Raw genomic sequence first — 20575 nt, 5'->3', positions numbered from 1 at the left:
AAAATTTTAATTAGACTTCTTTGTGTAAAACAACAATCCATTTGGCTTATAAAGTGGAAACGATCTGCGCCGTTTGGCATCGGTTGGACGTCAGTATGCTGACGATTGCTATCGCGTTAGCGTTAGTGAGTGATCTCACGCTGGTCAAGTGTATATGTAACTTTATAAGCTTCTAGGCACATTTCAAGACGTTTTGGTTAATTTTTTTTTCCATTTTGATTGCAGACCTGGAACCGGATCTGTCCACCGGGGGAGATGTGTCGGAACAGCAGTACACGTACATGGTGCAGTTACAACATTTTCTGGTGGTTAGCTACGTCCACCACTGTGGTGGGACACTTCTCACAGCGAGCTTGGTTCTGACTGCGGCTCACTGTGCCCAAGACACCATGAAGCTACGAGCGCAGGCAGGTACTGTGTGGCGCAATTCAAAGACCGAGGGACAACGACGAGACATCGTCCGCCTGTTACGACACGAACAGTACGTCCAGGACGGTACAGCCGGACCTTACGATATCGCTCTGGCGCTGGTGGAACAACCGTTCCTGGTGGACGGCATTAATCTAACCGTCATTCCTTTACTGCCGCCCTACTACGAACATCCGGCGGCGACGGACGTGTTGGGCTTTGGAAAGATCGATCACGACGATACGTTGCCCGATCGGTTGCGAGTGGTGAAGTGTGATTTACACGCACAAAACGAGTGCCCGAATCAGGATGCCTTCGGAACGTTCTGCGTCGGGAGTCCGGGCGCAACGGCCTGTGAGGGTGATTCCGGTGGGCCCGTTGTAGGCACGATCGATGGTGTTGATTGGTTGGTTGGGTTAATATCGCACGGCAAGAAGGTGTGCGGAGCGGGACCATTCATTTGTACCGATGTCATTTGGTACCGTCCCTGGATAGAGGAAGCTACGCGCAATCTGACGTTCGACAATGACTCGGCACTAGAAAAACAAACGGTTGAAGTATTTATTTAAAGAAAAACGGCTCTAAATATATTTGTTGTAAGCTTTATCTTAAATTATGCACAACAGCAAGGGGCGATTTTCGCTCTTCAAATCGAACAAACATCCGCCATTGAATGTGTAATTAATAATTGTGTAAAACAAGCGATTCGACGGTAAACAACAACAATGCCGGTCGATTGACAATACGCCGCGTACTCCAGGAATTCTCCACCGACCAAAAAAAACCCTGTCCACGTGGAAACCTCACACCGCACTAACGTAATTAACCGCATGGAAATCGGCTCGGCCGAGCATGATATATAAATTAAATAAAGCAAGGCACAGCGAGGACTCGCGCCATTGCGGGTGGTAACGGTCAGACTTCAAACAGATATTCCTGATCAGTCGGGGCGATATTTTTTTGCTGTGTCCTGCTAACACGCCTAACTAGGTCTAAAATAGTTTCAATATTACTTTTGGGTCGATATAAAAACGCGCTTGTTGCAGATTTATGTTTGAGGTTGATTACCGGCTGCGGTAATAAAATATTGACAGACAAACAGCCAACATGCCGGACCGGTACGCGTCATTCGAGCGAAAGTACAATTAATGTTTGAATCGTGTTTCATTTAAAACAAAATGGTTAAATGTACTAGCAAAAAGAGAGAGAGAGAGAGAGAGAGAGAGAGAGAGAGAGAGAGAGAGAGAGCAGGCTGGTAACCACAGTTTTGTGTGCACATTTATCAACATTATAGCACAGTTTTCCTTTTTGTTGCTTCAGATGAACGAATACCGGGGCGGACTTTTCGTGGTGGGTCGCTGCAACGTTCCTTCCGCAACGAATGCTGGATCGGGCTTGATGGCCGTTTGCAGTGTTCCCGTCCGGATTGGTTCGCTTAATTTGGATGCTGTAGTCTGTTGAGAGAGAGAGAGAGTAAGTGGGGGACACCCGGTCGGAGGGTGTCCACGTTAATTAGGTTAATTATTTGGAATACAATTTATCACCCACACCCGAGCGTGGCGCCGTGCAGGGAAAACCACCAAGCAGAGGAACCACGCAAACGTACCTGCCCGTACGGTAGTGCGGCTTGGGTGATATTTTTCGATCCCACACCATTCGCCTTGGACGAGTCGGTGCCGACGGTGTTGCTGTTGGTGGCGATGGTGCCTGTTGGGCCGGAAGAATGATGGACGCGTGTCAGCGCAAACTTTTGCTGCTCGTACGTGCGTCGCATCGCGAGTGCTCGATTGCGCTGCCAGCGGAAGTACAGGAAGGTGGCGAGACCGATGAACAGAAGCGTCACGAGCAGGATCAGCAGGATCAGGTTGTTGTTGGTGGTGAGCAGGAAGACGGGCAGACAACCGACCAGCAGCAGCAGGATGATGGCGAGGGCGAAAAAGATGCCCGTCTTGTAGCAACCGTAGTGTTTCTCTGAAGCAAAGGGAGATAAAATTAGGTCACAATGAGGGGGAATTAGCACAACACGATGGCTTTATTACTTTGTGCAAGTTTGAACTGACAGTTGTCACGAGCGGCTTGATAGGGGAATCGCGGTGGAAGAACGTGAGCAAATGTACATTCGCCATGGTGGACGAGCTTCGTAATCGTATCAATAAGACTCTTAAGACATTAGCTAGGTTTGTTGGCCACGATTTATTGCTTCTTTATAGCTGCTCCAAGTCACATTCATTCCGCATCCACAAGATACCGCTCAATGTCCGGATAATCATAATCCTGCTTCTCAGCCTGCTCCAAGATGTCTAGCTGCGTCTGGATGTAGTCGAGTGTCTCAAGAAGCTCGAACTGTCCTTCGTAGAGCTGTTTGACCGCGAGCAATGTCCGTACTGCCTCGATGAAGTAACGCTGATCAAGTCCAACCGTTGGGCTGTAGCGCTGTTTTACGTCCTCGGCCATGCGGGATCTATCGGAGAGATCAAACTCATCCGCAATACCGGCCACTCCGGACAATTCTTCAAGGACTAGAAGGAATTTGTCCAGTTCGTTTTCAATAAGGTTGGAGATTGTATCTGGAATGGGAGGTGAGTCGGTTCCAGTGCTGTTGAAGGCGGCGTGATCTTCTGAGGACGATAAAGTAAAACTTCTACCAGAGTCTTTGTCATTTTCTTCGAGGTTTATAGCTGCAGCTTCTCTTCTATCTTGAATTTCATTTAACTGCTTATATGTCTCATCAGAGTCTTCTTTGGTCCCGTTATGGTTGGTGCCTTCCTGGTCGCCTGTAGATTCCAGTAAAATCACTGGCAGTACTTCTGGAGCAGCGTGTTTGTCTCCCGCTACTTCGCTAGCTTCTCTACTCAGCCATTCCTTCTTGATGTCTCGTTCAAGATCTTCAATCAGACCGTTGTTGCCAATACCAGGACGAGTGCTTTTCAAACTCCAAAGTCGACGCAATGTCCGAAGTAGAACGGGGGCGAGCAGCCTATAGTCATTCGCAAGCTGCAACTGATTCTTATCCGGAATGTTTCCACCTCTTCCGATGCGGGAGATCTCCTCGAAGCCCTTCTCTTTTCGTAGCTTACGTTCCAACTGATCGAGAAGCTCCCTGTTGGTGATTCGCTCGAGCGCACTCTTGAACACGGGACTACCGTAAGCCCACGGACGGCGATAAGCTCGGACAACCTTCCCAAGGTAGTACAGCTCCAGGAGGACCTTCCGTTCTTCTCGTTTTCTTGTTAGAAAAGTTCTGCCTTCATCACTTTCACTTGGGTCAAACTCGCTACGAGAAACAACGTATCCTTCTATAGAGGCGTGTACAGAAGCGAACCACAGCAAAAGGTAGGATGTTCTCATTTTGACGATCTGCTGGAAACTAATTCTTCTGGAAGCGCTAAACTTAACCACAGGCTCATTATAGGCCAGGTAGAGGAGCTATGATACCCATCAACCCAAAAGCTACCTCGTTGAAATTTACGCCTCCAAACTTCCCTTCTCTCTCTGATACCTGAAACAATTCTCTACCTAGGAAAAGTCGTTACAAGGAAGCTTTCGTTAATAACCCACCAGAGTTGCTCTCTTTATTAAAATACTGCTTATATACATGACTCGATCTCAACACAATATTAGGACACAAAAATTTTCTCAGCCAGTGTGCCGATCCACTTCCAAAAATTACGCTTTACAGTCGGAAACCCGTCTATTCGTGGTACGCGGCTAATGCTATCATCCTCAGCGTTCGACGTCGGCTTTACTTTCGCTTTTTAAATCCTCTTCCACGACGGATTCGGTTGGCGTGACTTCCTCCTTCTCTCTCCCAAGTACAACCTCATCCGGAGTTTCGATTCTAGCAGTGTCTTCAGCAGCTTCACCATTCACTCCGTAATACCGCGCGAAGTAATCATCCTCCTTCGGTTCTGCTTCCTTTGGGGCAATCTTTTCCTCTCGTGCTTGATTCTCCAGCTGCGACTCTAGCTGGGATTGCAGGAACTCCAGGGCCGCCAGAAGATCGACCCGACCGCGACTTAGTTCCTTGGTGTTGAGCAGCTTAAACAACGCCTTCACCAGATCCCGCTGATCGAGTCCGATGGCAGGTGAGAAGTCCTGATTGACCCATCCGATCATACGCGTCCGATCGGTGCGATCAAACTCCTGCGACACGCCATCCACGCCCGACAGTTCCTCGACGAGCAGCAAGAATTTGTCCAGCTCGATCGCGATCAGCTCCCGGGCAGCCCTTTCGATCTGTTCGTTGAGCACCGTTGGCGATTGAGTTACCTCGGCCACGGTCGTCGATTGCTGGATGATAACAACCGGAACTTGCTGCGGCTGCTGCTGTTGCTTTAGTTGCTGTCTTCTTCGGTTGTTGTTTCGACGACCCTCAATCTCATCGGTAGGAGCATTGGCGTATTTATCGTCGGAAAAGTCGTACGGAGCTGTGTCGGTTGTATCGACTAGCGCTCCCAGTACCATGTCCTCTGGTATGTCCTCGGTACCGTTCGAATGCGTACCGGTTTCAGCACCAAGCCATGGTACTTCCGTAACTGTGTCAACACTTTCCTCGTTCGTGTCTATGAGCGCTCCGAATACCATATCTTCCGGAATATCTTCAACGACTGCTGGATTCGGTTCGACCGGTTGTTCCTCGTCGACGGGTACCGGTTCTGGAGAACTATCTACCAAAGCTTCTTCCTCGCCGTCCTCTTCAATATCACCACTCACAAATTGATCCACAACCATATCTTCCGGGATGTCTCCATCACTGTCTGCGCTGAGTTCCACTGGCTCCTCGAATTTCACTTCTTCAGACACGTGAACTTCCGCTTCTTGGACGGAGAGAGGCTTCGCATCTTCATCGTGTCCACTCAACGATTCGAAAACCATATCTTCGGGGATCTGTTCGTGCTCCGCTACAACTTCCGGCTCCAAATCCACCAACAGCACGTCATTCTTATCGTCGATCAAGTTCACCGGTTCATCTTCATCGAACGCTTGAATGCTGCTCTCCGTGCCATCTGTCTCATTAACATCTTCCTCATCCGTTGGACCGTAGACACTGGCCCACAATGACGACGAAGGCTTGTAGCCTGGAAATAGGTTGTAGTACGCTTCGGAGTCGAACGAATGCGGGCGAGGTCCCCACTGGATGTTCTTTTGCTCCCATTCCGGTTCTTTCACATCGGCCCACTGATACTCTTGATGAAGATCGTTCTCACTTTCCGTTACTAGCTCTTCAACGGGGTGGTGCTCATAGACTTCCGCTTCTTCCGCCGCTGGATGGATCACATCGAGCTCGTTGGTTTCGAAATATACCGGATCTTTGTGCGCGGTAATGTGCTTCTCCGGTACGACGATAGCCACAACGCCGTCTCTTTTTAGGTCTCTGACGGCTTGCTGCAAACCGAGCCACTCTCGCTGCTGATCCCGCAGAAGCTCTCCAATAACGTCGTCCTTATCGTTGATGTCAAGTCCACCGGTACCGTGTTTGAGGCCCAGAATCTTACGCAGGGTCCGCACCATGATCGGAGCAAGCAGTCGATAATCGTTCGCCAGCTGGACGTGCATCTGATCCGGAACGGTTCCATCGGCCCCGATGCGGGAGATCTCTTCAAACCCGTTCACCTTGCGTAGCTTTCGTTCCAACTGATCGAGCAGCTCCTTGTTGGTAATTCGCTCGAGCGCACTCTTGAACACGGGACTTCCGAAAGCCCACGGACGGCGATAAGCTCGAAGAATCTTGCCCAGGTAGTACAGCTCCAGGAGGACCTTCCGTTCTTCCCGTTTGCGTGTGAGAAGCGTTCTTCCCTCGTCTTCGTCTTCCGATGTCACTTCGTACCAGGAGTTTTCCACATCACTTTCACTGGGATCAATCGATTGGATGAGCACCTCGCGCTTGCGACGCGATATAACGTATCCTTTCGAAGTGGCTGCAACGAGCAAACACCAAAGCACAACCGTAAACAGCCTCATCGTGAAGACGCACCGCAGATGAGGCTAGACAACGAACTAAACCTTGAGAGTGTTGGGAGCCTTAATTTATACATAATTTAAAAGTAATACCTGGAAGCTCTGGTAAAGAGTTTCTTATACCTAAAGATGGTGTTTTGGCAGGTAAATCAAGTCTAGACATACTATTCCCAAACATTGGTGGTCCAGGTAACGCCTCTCTTTTTGTAAGGAATGTTTTACGTCCAGTTGGACCCAGAAAATCTTACCTGTTAGCTCGTTTTTTCCCAGTTCTCTATTGTTAGGGCTAGTTTCTAGAACCCATTACAGCAAAGACATTGTTACCAAGGGTCGGGTTCATCCTCCAGAGCTTGATTAAATTTTGGCTAGGCTCTAAGCGCCTGTTCTAATGCAACATTATTCGATCAGGAACCAACAAAGCCACCCACCATATTCAAAAGATGCACGTTACATTAATTAAAACCGATGCACTCATACACGCTGCACTGAATGTCCGGCACGCTTTTTATCCCGACAAACTCTCGAGCATTTCCATCGAATGGTCCAATTTCCCAATCCCTCGTCCAGTTTGGGCTTTGAATGGAGAAGAAAGAATCGGTTCCCTGAGCAGCAACAGTCGGCAATCCCGTCCGTCGACACACCCGTCGTCGGACTAATTAAAACCTATATTTTCTGCTGACCGAATTCGAGGACGTCCGAGCCAGCCGGTGTGGCGTTCATCCTGTAATCAGTAAAATAAAAAGGCCCCCCTCTCACCACCCCTGTACGGAGATGCTGGGGGGTTTTCGGTTGGGGCGCTAAATTACAGGACCACTCTTTTACCCCAAATGGTGGTGCCTTTTCGCCATTGAGTTTCCGGAGCACATGACAGAGCATTGGGGGTCGAAGCTATCTTTTGCCCCCGGTGACATCCGGACCAGGATCGCCGGTCGGGGTGACTGGACTGGAGCCTGGTATCCGGTACACGAAATTTATTCTTTTCAATATCACCCCAAAAACCCCCCCTCTGGACGTGGAGAACGGACGAGCTGGGGACATTCATTTGGTACGATTTTGTAACATGTTTCGACAAATGTTCCGCGCCACCTATGGAGAAGGATGATTCGCTCTCGCAACTTGGGGCAACGAAAAGCAGAAAAAAGCAGCTCCATTGGTCATGGACCGGGAAGTTAAAGTTCACCGGCGCGGCCGGCCGTTGGACATTCGGTTCGCTCCCTTAAAGGGTCGAGTTTTTATAGCGCACCGTTCTGCCGGACGAATACCGACCGACAGACCGACCGAACGTCACGTGGAATAGCGGGACGAACTTTTAATTACAATCCGGACCAAAGTACAAAGGCCTGAAGGAAGACAGATGGGAAGGGAGGGAGGCCGAGGTCCAAAACGGAAAGGAACGGGCAACGGGGAACCATTGTCGCCAGTTGTGTCACGCTTTCGGCGTTCATCGCTTCGTGAGGATGTGTGTGACGCTGTGAAGACGAGCGGTCTGTCGTTGGCGTGTCTCGGGCGAAGAAGTCAAAGGATAAGCGGGAGGTTAATTTGCGAACGGAGAAGCGTAGGATGGCAGGGCAGAGAGGCTTCCTATTCCCGAATCTGTCTGTAGCTCCACCACCACCACTTGGTCATTGGTACGGTTTTTTCGTCGCTTTTCCCGTCCATTTTCTTCTCGTCAAATTTTCTTTGCCCGCGTCTGGCCGGCCGGCGTGTGTTTGCTTGCGAATGAAATTGGCTCGTCAAGCGTGAGCCACAACCTATCACACAAGGGCACACGGCAGCCTGACGGTGGTGGAGACACATTTCGGGCACAGATCGCTTTGTCCTGTCGGCACAAAGGAAAAGCAATGTTGTACAACTGTTGATATGTCATGGGTTCGTTTGGGTTCCGTTTTTTGGTCAGACTGGAAGGCAAGGGCGAGACACGCATCATTCTCCGATTGGATGGATTAATTAGTGTCGACGAGTGAGAACATTGCTTTGATGGCTGTTGAAGAGTGTGACAATCGAGCAAGGAGGAAAAGTATTGTTGATGTGTTTAAAATCTGCCTGGACGGAAAAATCGGGTCCGAGGATTTGTTCAAAAATGTGTGAGACCATCTGTATTTGCTGGAAGAGCTCATAATAAACAACACAGCTGTGGTCGCAGCAATTATTAAATCCCATCTGTCCTCAAGGAATCCGAAGATCATATTCTAGCCAAAGACTCGAACTAGCTTTTTCCTAACTCACTGAAAAGATTTCTAGTTCTAAGATAAGCCCTCGGTGTTGTAACTCAAATGCTGATCCGGTGTGTGCCGTAAAAATGAACGTTCAACTAGATCGCTGAGCGTTTTAACACGACCCAAAAAAAATGGAAGAACTAAAGTCGATTCGGCTAATTAAGAAACATAACCAACCTGTCCTTAAACGTCCCCAAACATCGCCCAGAGCGCGAATGTTCGACCGGCCGGGCTCGACATTGGTCCACGGTAGCGAAATTTCGATTTAACGCTCGCTTGCCCTCGTAACCGGTAACGATGGTGCAATGTCGCGAATTTGCATCTTCCCAGCTTCCCATCGCTCTGGGACCACCGGCGACCGGGACATTGAAGCGACAGCAGAGAATCGTCATCATAAAAGCAACAGTCGCCCCGTGGTCGTTGTCGTTGTCTACTGCTGCTGCTGCTGCTGCTGCTAGGTGACCGACTTACTGGACATCGGTATTAATTTCGTGCCCGGAGCGCGGGCAACACATGTTCGTAATGTGTAACCCGGGCGACGAGTGTCGTCTTGTAGTAGGGAGTAGTTTTCGCCACGACCTTACACATTCGCCCGCGTCCCCATTTTCCGGAAGCCACCCACCGAGTGTGGGAAGCCGCGGAAACACGAGCTCTCCGGACACACGGTCCGTTTGGCCGTGTTGGGGCCGCTCGGGTGGAGTTTCGAGCGGTCCTCCCAATTCTTGTTCTCGGGTGTACGGTGGACGGTGCGAAATGGAATTTATTGGATAACGAGTATCGGTTTAGTGCGAGTGGAGCGCCGGCGGAGTGTGATGTTTGGTGAGGTTAGGTTTAACAAGTTTCTAATCAGTCCGCTTGGTGGATTGAAGGTCCAGCGGCACTGAGCTGAGTTCTCGCTGTGTACGATCCACGATCCACCGTAAGGCACGCGGGCTGTTTTATTTCGTGGAATAATTTAAGGTACAAGTGAGGTTAAAAGTCGAAGTACATTTCATTGGGAAACGGCAAACGGTAGTACCGAGCAAAATGTTGTGCAATAAAATTGCAGTAAAATGAGCAGGTCAAATTAATGTCCAGCGGTCCAGTCCGGGCCAGTGTGTTCCTCACAATGAAGTTGAAGTTGTGTAACACATTTTGCACCGATCAAGCAGGTACGGCAGTGTCCGTGTAATATTTTTACTCTCGTCACGTTTTACTAACCTAAAAAAACCTGCCGCTCAACTTTGTATCAAGTCTATGTGACAAAGGCTCAAACAAAAAAAAAGATGGCGACAAGCTGTGCCGCATTTCGATTGCACCGAGCAAAGCGACACGGGGTGCAACAATTTGCTTCGCCAGCGAAAGATAATCTTCATCCCGTGTGCGCGAGTTGCGAGAGAGATACGGTCTGGGCCTCAGGATAGTGAAATCGTCCATTCATCGAAGTCATCGATGAGGATGTGAAGTTCGCCCCGGTAAGTCATGTCGAAGCCCGTTGCCTGGACGACTGTGTTTTCCTCCACACGGCCCCGAGACTACAAGTGACACGTTCGAGAAGGGTTATTACTGTACCTGTTACGTGAGAATTGCTGTCCGGTCCGGTGGAACTTCCGCTTCCGTGGCCAGATCGACCGGCAAAGGGACAACAGGACGCTGCACAGGGCATTTTGTGATGCGTACGCTGTAATTGGTTTCGCAGTGACCGATACCAGGAAGATACAGGAAGGCAGGGAACAAACGAGAGAGAGAGAGAGAGAGACTTCAGCGCCTAACAGCTTGCCAGACGTAACCGTTCCCTCGGTAGTTGGTTGGTTGTGCTGTTGTTGATGTTCGCAATTAGATGCGCCATGCGCATTATGTCGCCGGAACAATTCTAGGTGACGTTTCGCCCTGTTGTCTCGATCGGTTCTCTTTCTCAAACTCAGCACTCGGGCAAGACCAATTAGTCGTGTACACGTTTACACCGAACGGACAAGATCACCCAGGAAGCATGGGGAGCAAATAGCACAGGGTGGTCCACACACTAATTATCACTCATCTGTCACTTTTCGGTAGTAGTAGCGAGCTGTACTGTCACATTTTTGTTTTGCCTTCTGACTTCAGTAGGACTCACTTTTACAATTTCGCACTGAACGCAGAACCTTTCGAGAGAGGCAAAACGAACGGGCCGTGTGTAGACATTGCCAAAATACCACCCCGAGAAGTAGCTGACGGAAGGCGGTCTCCGATGACGATTACAGTAACGGTTGTTTCGCGGCCTTTCGAGTTTTGGCGTTGTTGTGCTGCTTTTTCGAAATGAGTCGTCCAAGACGTCCCAAAATTAAAAGCCAACCTTTCTCGTGAGGAGTTTACTTGTCGGTCTAGTTAGGGAGGGCCTCTGGTAGTTTGTGGGCAATTACTGGGCTAGAAATGTGGGCCACTCGGTGCCTAGCTACGGTAGCAGTTACACACCGGACGGGGAACTGGGAGAAACACTACGAGTGTGCGTACGTAAACACAATAACACGACCCCCGTGCACGATCTTGTTTGGCCCGGTACGGCGAGCGACACGCGGACTACGATCGTACGATTCGAGTAACCGAGCAGAACTGGCGGGCGAAATCGGCGGTTCTCCACCAACCGAGCGGCATTAGATAATTCCCGCTTTGGGGTGTTTGTGCGATCGTTGCGAAGAGCATCGAAGATCATGGCTGGTTGTCACGGTGGCAAGGCGGTCTCTCTGTCTTTCATACTCCCCGTTTTGAGGGTGATGGTTGCTGTTGTTGTTGTGGTTGTTGAGGCCGGCATCCCACACTTGGCGCACCCATCTTGGCGAGGGTTGTTGTTGCTCTCGCAAGAGATCCAGAGAACCGGAGAAAGAGCGTAACTGCATCTGGAAGATATCGGGCGATCTCCACGATCTTTAACAGCTGACAAGCAAATGAGCTCTCGTGCTCGCCGTTGCGTTGCTTTGAAAGCTTGAAAGCTGAGGTTGAGTTTTTACTGTTGACGTGGGCAAATTCCAAACAAGAATAAAACGGGGAGAGTTCGCAAAAGTGGGCCAACGAAGGGAAAGGGCCCGGGACAGGTGCGTCACTCTGCCTAACCATTCAAGAAGCTCTCGCCTGGTAGAATGTAGGTGAAAAAGATGTTGATAGACGAAATTTAAACCTTCGCCTAGCAAACCCCGCCATCAAAAACCAGCCAACGACGAGGGTCAAGGCGAGATGGGAGGGCAACACCCGAAACCACCACCGGCTGGAATGTTGATGGGCCTGACGGATGGGAAGCGTCAGGTGCAGGTGCCACGCGATAAAGCTGCTCAACTGCTTCGGGTTGCCTAGCGGCACAGTGGGATAGAAAGGTTTGCTGGAGGTTATAATTTCTCAGCCGGTAGTAGAGAAGGGCGTTGGAGTTGTTTATGTTTGTGATTGCACGTACTTTCTTTCTTGCTTACAACCAAATAATCGGCACTCGGCTGCTATGTTCCCACCCTTTATCTCTCTCAGCTTCAGAGTTAACTTCAACTGGTCAACGTAACGGGGTTTAAAGATCCATGTGAATAGTTTGGTGGTTTTTCTTAGATTTGATGTTTTATTTCCCTTTCTCTCGAGTTTTATTAGTCGATGTGCAGGTAGCTCGCTGTCACATTGATTGAATGAGACTATTGCCAAACGCACTGTGCTCCAACGAAGTGGCTAATGATAAGCAAAACCGAGATTTTAAAAGCGAATGCGAATCAACAATTCCAACAATTGGTAGTAGTCATAACCCAGCAATCGATCAGGTAATTCTTTTAGGATTCAATCAAGTAAACGATCATACAAACAGGGGATGAATTCCTTTCAATAAAGATAGACTCGTTATACATATTTGTGGCTTAAGAGCATGTCACTGGAAGGCAACCATTCAGAAGGAAGACTCCTAATTTTGGATAGTAGCTAAAGACCTCCAAAAAAGTCGTGATACCCTAGTAAAAGCGAGGAAAAATAGTGGTTTAATATAAAACTTTTCCATTTTATTGAATTTCGTATCTTACGTCTAGCTCACTCGAGAAAGAGAAGTCTACATGTACATTTACAGTCTATTCTTACAAAACATTTAATCTTACACCAGACTTTTAACTCCTATGTCATTTCTATGTACAGATCACTGGGAAGGTTCCAAGGAAAGGGTGCTTCTCGTCGATGCGCCACTCTCTACAACACCTCTGCCCTGTTCGGTTCGATCGTAACGCGTGCATACGGACTCGTCGCACCGACCATCCTCATCTGCACGTGCGGTTTGGGCCGGATAGCTCTCACAATCAGGAAGATACCGATCGACACAAGCACAATCAGTAGGATCGCTAGCAGCACATTGAACATGGTGTAGATCCAAAACTGTTCCGCACGGCACTGGAACTGATGCGGCTCAACCGTGCCGAATCTCTTCTCGCGCAGTGCGTTCGGTTTGACGCAGACGCCGAGTGTCATCAGGTTCGGCAGTTCGCGCAACCAACGCAACTGACAGTCACAACGCAGCGGAGCGCCACGGATGTCCAGTAGACGCAAATTCTCGAACGCAAACTGTAGCGTAGAGTTGAGCGTTCGGATGTTGGTTCCCTTCAGGATGAGACGCTTCAGCTCGGTGTCGGTTTCGTTGCGGACAACATTCTGGCCGAAGACATGCGGATGGATGGAGGAGAGGTTACGAGAGCCTTGTAGATTGAGCATGGCCAGTCGGGGTAGCCCGTAGAGTGCGTACTCCTCCAGTGTGTAGAGGATGGGCATGTCTTGCAGGATGAGCGATTCGAGATGGAGCAGATGGGGCAGGAACTTTGCCGGAAGGCTACGGATCGGCGTTCCGCTGAGGTCGAGGTAGGCGAGCTGCTTCGGAAGTTTGGTCAGTTGCTGTATCCGGTTGTAGCCGAGCAGGGCACGCTCGAGACCGACACCGCTGGCCAGGTTTATGTTGGTGAGGTTACACCGTTGCATCTCCAGAACTTCCAGCCTGTTGGTGACTCCGAGCCGTAGGTAGAGGTCAGCCTCAGTACGGTTGAAGAACGTACCGAGCGAGTTGTTCGAGAGGATGAGATGTCTCAGCTGCAGTGCGTTCGAGAATGCATTCACCTCAATCGAGCTGATACGATTCCCGCTCAAATCGAGGTGCTTGATGTTGGAAAGCCCACCCAAAGCGTCTGTGGTGAGCGTTTCGATACGATTACTGCTTAGATCCAGCTGCTCCAGCAGCGACACATTGGCAAACACCTTATCGGGCACGGTCGTTATCTGGTTGTGTCCGAGGTTCAGATAACGTAGCTTCTCCCCGCTAAGGCGCGGCACGAGCGTTAGACCGTTATGCGATAGGTCCAGCCGAATCGTACCCTGCGGCAACTGTTCATAGTCCTGCCAGAAGTCATCCCCTAGCTGATGCCGCTTACAATCGATCTGAATCTCCGGTAGCCCGGTAGCCGAATTATGTACATCACAATCGCAATACTGATCGCCATCAACGTCGGTTGGATCTTGCAGCGGCTTTTTGAAGTGACAAAGGTGCGACACGACAACACGAACGTCCGGAGGTACCGGATCCGTTGCGACCGGATCTTCCTCCTGCGCACGTAACACCTGCACGTACAAAAAGACGGCGAAAAGCAACACAATGATGCGAACGTTCATTTTCACAACACTCTCGCGGCGGTTCACCAAATCTAATCTCTAGCTTGTGCGGGGAACTGGGAACGGAGGTGACTTTTCATTAAAAATTATCACAGCACAAATCAAATATTTGACCACGAGGTAGTGCGCTACCTTTCACCCTGGTACGTACTAGGCTACGTGACCACGACACTTGCGACTTGACGAAAATAATTAGTTTCCACAATGCGGCGAAAAAGGAGCCTTCTTATCACAGATTCTATAAAGGAATCGATTTTTCGCTCAACGCTTTCTTTTTGTTCACTGCAGCACGTCCAGCTGGCAAATTTGTAAGCTCGCGATATCCTCCTGATGGGGACGTCGATTAAAATCAACCCAAAGTTCACCAACGTCAACCGCACACTGACCCGACACGTTCCGAAGGTTTGCGCTGTCGTTCTTCCATCAACGGGTAGATCTTATAAAAGGGTCTTGCCTGCCCGCTTTGGCAAGGGTCCGTTCCGTGTATCGTGTTATCTTTCGGTTAATAATACATAACGAAGAGAAGGAACGAAAAAAAGCCTGGACTTCGGGACCAAACTGGCTCGACAGTGTTGCAACGACCTCGGTGCGATATCGGCAACTGATTATTCTGGGCTGGCTGGCGGGCTTCCCTGCAGCTTATTAACTGGGGCCGTTTCTTATCAGCATACGTCAGTAGTTGGTGGTGGTGGAGTTTACTTTGCTTGAGCAAGCGTCACTGGTACGCAACGGAAAGCTGTGTGACGGGCTTTAAAAAATGCAACTGATTCATGCGGACATCCGGCGGTACGTTTCCACGAAGATGGCAATTGAGGTAGGTGACAGATGATGTCGGTACGATTATTCGCACCATGCCTCATGCCGTTTTTAGTGTGATGTTATCCGGCAGGTTTAATCCGTCTATAAATTTCGGCTACACTTGGACAAGGGCCTTTTGGATGCGCAGGGTTATCGTTTGCCTGGAGCGAGTTACCTTTCCTTCGATACCAGCTCGCTTATCAGCAGCTGTAACGATGTTTTTTTGAAGTTTGTTCTACCAAATTTAGAAGCCAGCTGCATGCTTGTAGCTAAATAGTGTGAGTGATACTTTTGGGTAGGATATTAGTGGTTAGAATTTATAATATTTACAAATGTTGGCGATAGAAGGGACTTGAAGTTCGTTTGCACAGCTAAAACTACATCGTAGCAATTGCGTGTTGATCTGGGTACTATCAGTCATTTCTATGAGGAGTAGTGCGCCTAAATGTATGCAAAATAATGTTTGAAAGTGTTTTTTAACTAGTAAAGGATAGATCTGGCAACTGTGCTCTAATACGTCTTCAACTATCGCCAATAAACCGTGCAGTAGTAATTGCATACTTTTAGGCGCAAACTATGTACAAAGTCATATTTATTGGAGCTTCTAATTTTCTTCTGCTTAAGGGAAAGGCATAACAAAAAGCCCCAACGAATTACAATCGTGCAATCGGGATAATTAATTCCTGTCTAACAATTGCAACAGCTTCTCGGTGCCGCGCTGACACAGTTGGAACAATCGGAAGGCCACAGAGGACACGTGAACAATGTTTGTGTGACCTTTATCCTTGCTTCAGCCGTTCCAACGGGAAGGGCAAGAATTGAGGCTGCAAGACAAAAGCTGTCAATCTGTGGCACAAAAACGTGACGCATGCTATCTCAGTGTGTGTGTGTGTGTGTGTGTGTCGCCGTATCGGGGACCGGTGATCTGATGCGATTGATGTGAATATTGCCGGCACCGAGCAGAAATGGATTTATCCACTCGGCTTTTGTCTCTTCTTGCAGACCGATGGAGACCGGATAATGCCAGGGTTTTAATAGGTTACATAAATAAGGCTGGAGTGAGCAAGGTTGCCGCTGTCTTATCTGCTTGCGCTTGTGTGTGTGTGCGTGTGAATGGAAGGAAAACATGTCATTTGTTACGGTTACATTGTAGCGTAACACTAGGCCGTGTAAGATGAAGCTCCTTTTCCGTCTGTGATTTTCCTGAAACTGCACGGTGGAAGATGGATGGCTGAGGTTCATTTTTACTCGCAGCACCTCAACGAAGGACGGATGGATTGATGGAAATTCCATCAGCGTCGGACTCGACAGGTTGGGACAGCGTGGAAAAAGGAGTCATCATTGTGTTACCCGTGCAGGCATGTTCGTGCAGGTGCTACACAATTGCGTTTCCACTCCGACAGGACAAGTACAGTGACATGAAATTGTATCTTTCCTGGTGATTGGCTTTTCGGGCGGGACGGGAAAGGCTGGCGGAGGATCAAGCGATGGGAACTCGGTTGGCCGAGATCTTAGGGTTAAAATCCAATTATTAATTATATACATGCGTAATGGGAATACATCCGACTCGGTTGGGGAGAATTTGCACAAGCTGGTGGGAAACCTTGTGGCTCGATAAACTTTAATTGATGTGATATGAGGCCCGTTTAGCGGAATGGGTGAACCAAATCCTGAGCGAACTCTCATGACGCTTTAAATGCTCTTTAATTGATTGGTGTTCGATTTCGTCTTCTTCCAACACGATGATTAGATGTGCGAGCTTGCAAATTCAATGTTTCGAGCAATAATTGCTTGTTATGGTCCAAATATTCTAAAGACCTCCCCCAAGCAATCGAACGCCTTCCAGAACAATCTGTTAGCAGATCGTTACTCAAGTTACTCTCATTTGTAATGCTCAATGCAGTACAGCTCAAAACAGGACAATTCATCATTGGCGAAAACTTTCCCTTTTCCCGTGTTTGGGAAAGCAGACTGCCTTTCAAACAATTTTTGCAATGCAGGCATTGCACGCTCCATCATCATCCCTGTCGTCGAAAACAACAATATCATCCGGAAACGGGAGTGTCTTCACGATGTTCTCGCTCGCTCATCCACGAGCCCGCAATCCAGCAGCCGGGGTCGGCCGGCTGGGTGTTGGACGGTTTTCCTTTGCCAATCCGGTCCAGGCACGATGCCCTTTCCTTCACGGGGTAATTTTGACAGCCTTTTGAAGATGTGCAGCCATGCGAAACACAATGCAAATAGTGCAGCTGAGCAGCAGCACCGAACGAGGGAAAGGATCTTCGGCATTCATCTACCCAAGCGTTCCGCAAAATTGGCCGAGGGAAAAGTGGCAAACTGGAGAGGGAGACATCGAGGAAAAGTGGAAAAGTGTCTTTCTTTGACGGGATAGGAAAACCCGGCCGTCACCGTACACGGAACAATGGACATCCGTTTGTCGAAAGGTTCGTTACCGAATTTTGTGCAGAGAAAGTTGCGAGGCTTTAAAACTCGCAACGGATGCATAGGATGCAGCGTCTCGAGGGCATCATTCGAGGGCAATATTGCTCCGTTTGTTGTTGTTTTGTCTCCTCTTGATGATGGAAGGAAAGTGAACAGTAGCCAAACAGCGAGAAGAAGCGAGAAGTTGTGTTTTGGAAATGATACGGATGTGCTTGAAAATTTAATTAGCACACTTGTGAGGACAACCGACGACAAGACACGACCGAGATGGATGAATTATATCTCGAGCAAGTGAAAAGGAAGGTTAAAGTGAAATTAAAGAAGGCCTTAAAGGCAGCATCAAACGAAATTTTTAAAATCCAATGAAGAAGCTGAAACATCAAATTGCATAACTTTAGGCGTCGAACTCGATGATGAATGAAATTGTCTCACTTGAACATAACCGGAATTTTCAAAGTAAAAATCCACTTTCTTCGCTACATCTGCATTCCGCAAAGCATACTGTACACATACACAGTTGGGGAGGACCTTGTTCGCGTATGCAGGTGATAAATGGTTCACTGCAATGGTTGCACATTTCTCTACAGCGCCTTTGCACCACGAACCACGAGTGCATTATGCTCGACAGTCGGCAGTCTGCAGTCGGCAAAACGAGCACAGAAGTCACAGGCACAGCTGCCGCTCATAATCCTACTGCATAATCAGCATTGTAAAATGGCGGAAGGGCAGGTCCGCGGGGTGACTTCTTGCGGAGTGGCCAACAAAATCCACTCGCTGCAGCTCGCGGAAGATGATGATAAACGAAGGAAGGCAGCTTAATGCGCTGACTGTTGACTACCTTTTGCGAGATGGGTTTTGACATGACGACTTCACAATAACGTCCGTCTAATGATGTTATTCGTTTATGATCTTGCGTTTGGAATGGAGTCTCGAGTGTAAGGAGTTTTAAATGAAGTTTGCTATGAAGTTGAGCGATAGCGATTTTTCCCATTTTTAACTGATATAGAATTGATGGAAATACTATGCAACAAATGTCAGTTTTATTTCTCTTCTTCAACGGTTTGACTATTCGCCCACATTAGCTCACTTTGAGGAGTTCAATAGATGACTCGTAGGTCAAAAATTGATTGACTTTTACCAGCTCTACAGATTCTGATAGTGATCGTGATAGCACTCGTACGCATTGAACGCCGTTTCACACGCATCCTCCTTCTGTACACCACACTTCTCCAACATCTCATCAATCTTGGCCCGCTCGTAATCCTTCTCCAGTGCCGTCGCAATCGCCTCCAACTGCAGCACACCCGCCGCATCCATAAAGTTCTCCTTCTCGAAGAAACATTTCATGAAACATTTCGCCGTACGATCGTTCGCGGTAAGATCGCCGTCACGCAGCTTCGTTAGCGAGTCGGCGCCGATGCCCGTTTCGGCCATACATTCCAGGGCGAAGATGCTTACCATCTTCTGTTGGCGTAGAGTGAATGCCTAAAATGATGTGAAGAAATCAGCATACGAGAGGTTAGGATACTATGGCGTTGAAATATTTCAAACAGTTGGTTTACTTACATTCACTGATGCGACTAGCACGATGAAAAGGGAAACGTTGGACAAGGATACTGAAAGCTTCATATTGGGACGAAGAGTTAGGTGCTCGGGAGATACCAATGAGAGACTCAGCAATGTTCTTATAGCCTACTGACCTAATCCAATGCCTTATATACTGAGCCATATCCCACCCAGGTTAGAAGATCTCCCCCAGACTCAGGTCTGATGTTCGCAAAAGGCGTGATACTGATATGTTTATCCATCCCACCGATCCACGTACTTGTGTTTTGCAAGCTTTCGAACAGTTCAAGTTCATGTTACCTCTGGTTCGTGCGCATGTTCCACTCCATTCTTTGCCTATCTTGGAATCATTAATTACATGCACACATTCCCATTGCATTGGGGCAGATGTAAGCCCACGAAGCCTCACAAAGCAATTCGTTCGTACTGGAGGTTCGTATGCAACCGGTTAAAAGGTACGAACACTAATTTCCTATGCACCTGCAAACATTCGTTCGTGCTGGAGAGAAAGCCCTTTTAAAGTGTCCGGTGGCCCTGGCCGTGAAGGTGGAGTAGCGATACATAATTGAACGGCGCTGGCATGGATTGGTGTAACGACTTTGGCGAAGCCCTGGTTGATGATGGTGCTGCACTTTTGCCCGCAGTTCAATAATTTGTCCCGTAGAAGTGGTGCAAATTGCATTCAAAATTTAAGCACCACTCTGATGCATGCCTGTTTCCTGCCTTTAATTTATGGCTTTAATCATTGCAAATGGTGCCTGGGCGTGCATGATGCAGACGAGCGAACAAATCACAATATTTTTGTTTCTTTCAGTTACAAGCTGTAAGAGCATTTTACCGAACTGCAAGACTGCTTATTTGCATTTTACTACATCTTATGTGCAACTTTCCATCACGTTTCACTGCAAGACACACCAGGTGGAAGGAAAGTTTTTCTCTCCAGCCCGGGAAATGTGAAAGGATGCTTGACACGTGACACAAGCGAAACATACGATATTTTGGAGTCTCACGCTGATACGATCGAGATCGAATGGTGGTTTGTGTGCGTACAGCTGGTGTTTGTTGGTGCAATGTTGTTAAATGCTTTCGCTTGCCACGGTTCCTTCCCCATTTTCTTCGAGAATCCATGTTTGTGGCATAATGTTATTGTTGTGGTTCTTTGTGTCCAAGGGTATGGTTACGTTGTGTATGCTTATTATAGGAACTTTTCCCTGCCAGGGGTTTACCGGGTTCGAGTAGCAGGAATGGAGAAAAAGCAAAAACTTTACCATATACCCTTGTGCAATGAAGTTATCCCTGAGGAGAAGAAAATTAGACAAGGTTTCATTTAACCCTTGGGTGACTTTTTACAGCACCACCTCAACAGTTAGCACTCGAAATGTGAATTAAAATGAATTTAAGGTCTTCTGCCTAGCGTTTTAAATTAGAAGCGCCTGAATGTATGCAATTCGAGGTACACAATTAAATTTTCCACCAATTGATCTTTTTTCTGGTTGAATCCTTTTAAACAGTAATTTGTCAAACTGTGTTAAAATAAATAAGTCAGATTAATTTCTTGGTAAATTTTG

The 20575-nt window shown here is 48.3% G+C and overlaps 4 protein-coding genes across 4 annotated transcripts; 1 reads left to right on the top strand and 3 right to left on the bottom strand.

The window, feature by feature from the left end:
* The first annotated feature begins 56 nt into the window (after positions 1–56).
* Positions 57–1553, top strand: LOC118504872 (coagulation factor IX-like). Its single transcript, XM_036039923.1, has 2 exons — positions 57–156; positions 226–1553. The coding sequence occupies exons 1-2, from the start codon at positions 96–98 to the stop codon at positions 975–977; spliced, it is 813 nt and encodes a 270-aa protein (XP_035895816.1). The 5' UTR covers positions 57–95; the 3' UTR covers positions 978–1553.
* On the bottom strand, positions 953–11554 carry LOC118504873. Its single transcript, XM_036039924.1, has 3 exons — positions 10134–11554; positions 2015–2379; positions 953–1862 (listed from the first exon to the last, which is right to left on the bottom strand). The coding sequence occupies exons 1-3, from the start codon at positions 10225–10227 to the stop codon at positions 1725–1727; spliced, it is 597 nt and encodes a 198-aa protein (XP_035895817.1). The 5' UTR covers positions 10228–11554; the 3' UTR covers positions 953–1724.
* A 977-nt stretch (positions 11555–12531) lies between these two features.
* LOC118504871 (leucine-rich repeat and immunoglobulin-like domain-containing nogo receptor-interacting protein 1) lies at positions 12532–14829 on the bottom strand. Its single transcript, XM_036039922.1, has one exon. The coding sequence runs from the start codon at positions 14199–14201 to the stop codon at positions 12741–12743; it is 1461 nt and encodes a 486-aa protein (XP_035895815.1). The 5' UTR covers positions 14202–14829; the 3' UTR covers positions 12532–12740.
* A 3630-nt stretch (positions 14830–18459) lies between these two features.
* LOC118504876 (general odorant-binding protein 69a-like) lies at positions 18460–19281 on the bottom strand. The gene is made up of 2 exons (XM_036039928.1): positions 19008–19281; positions 18460–18926 (listed from the first exon to the last, which is right to left on the bottom strand). The coding sequence occupies exons 1-2, from the start codon at positions 19068–19070 to the stop codon at positions 18585–18587; spliced, it is 405 nt and encodes a 134-aa protein (XP_035895821.1). The 5' UTR covers positions 19071–19281; the 3' UTR covers positions 18460–18584.
* Between the last annotated feature and the right edge of the window lie 1294 nt (positions 19282–20575).

Source organism: Anopheles stephensi, chromosome 2 (genome assembly GCF_013141755.1).
Source record: "Anopheles stephensi strain Indian chromosome 2, UCI_ANSTEP_V1.0, whole genome shotgun sequence".
Taxonomy (NCBI): domain Eukaryota; kingdom Metazoa; phylum Arthropoda; class Insecta; order Diptera; family Culicidae; genus Anopheles; species Anopheles stephensi.
The sequence above is the reverse complement of the archived record's forward strand: the minus strand, read 5'-3'. Positions and strand labels throughout refer to the sequence as shown.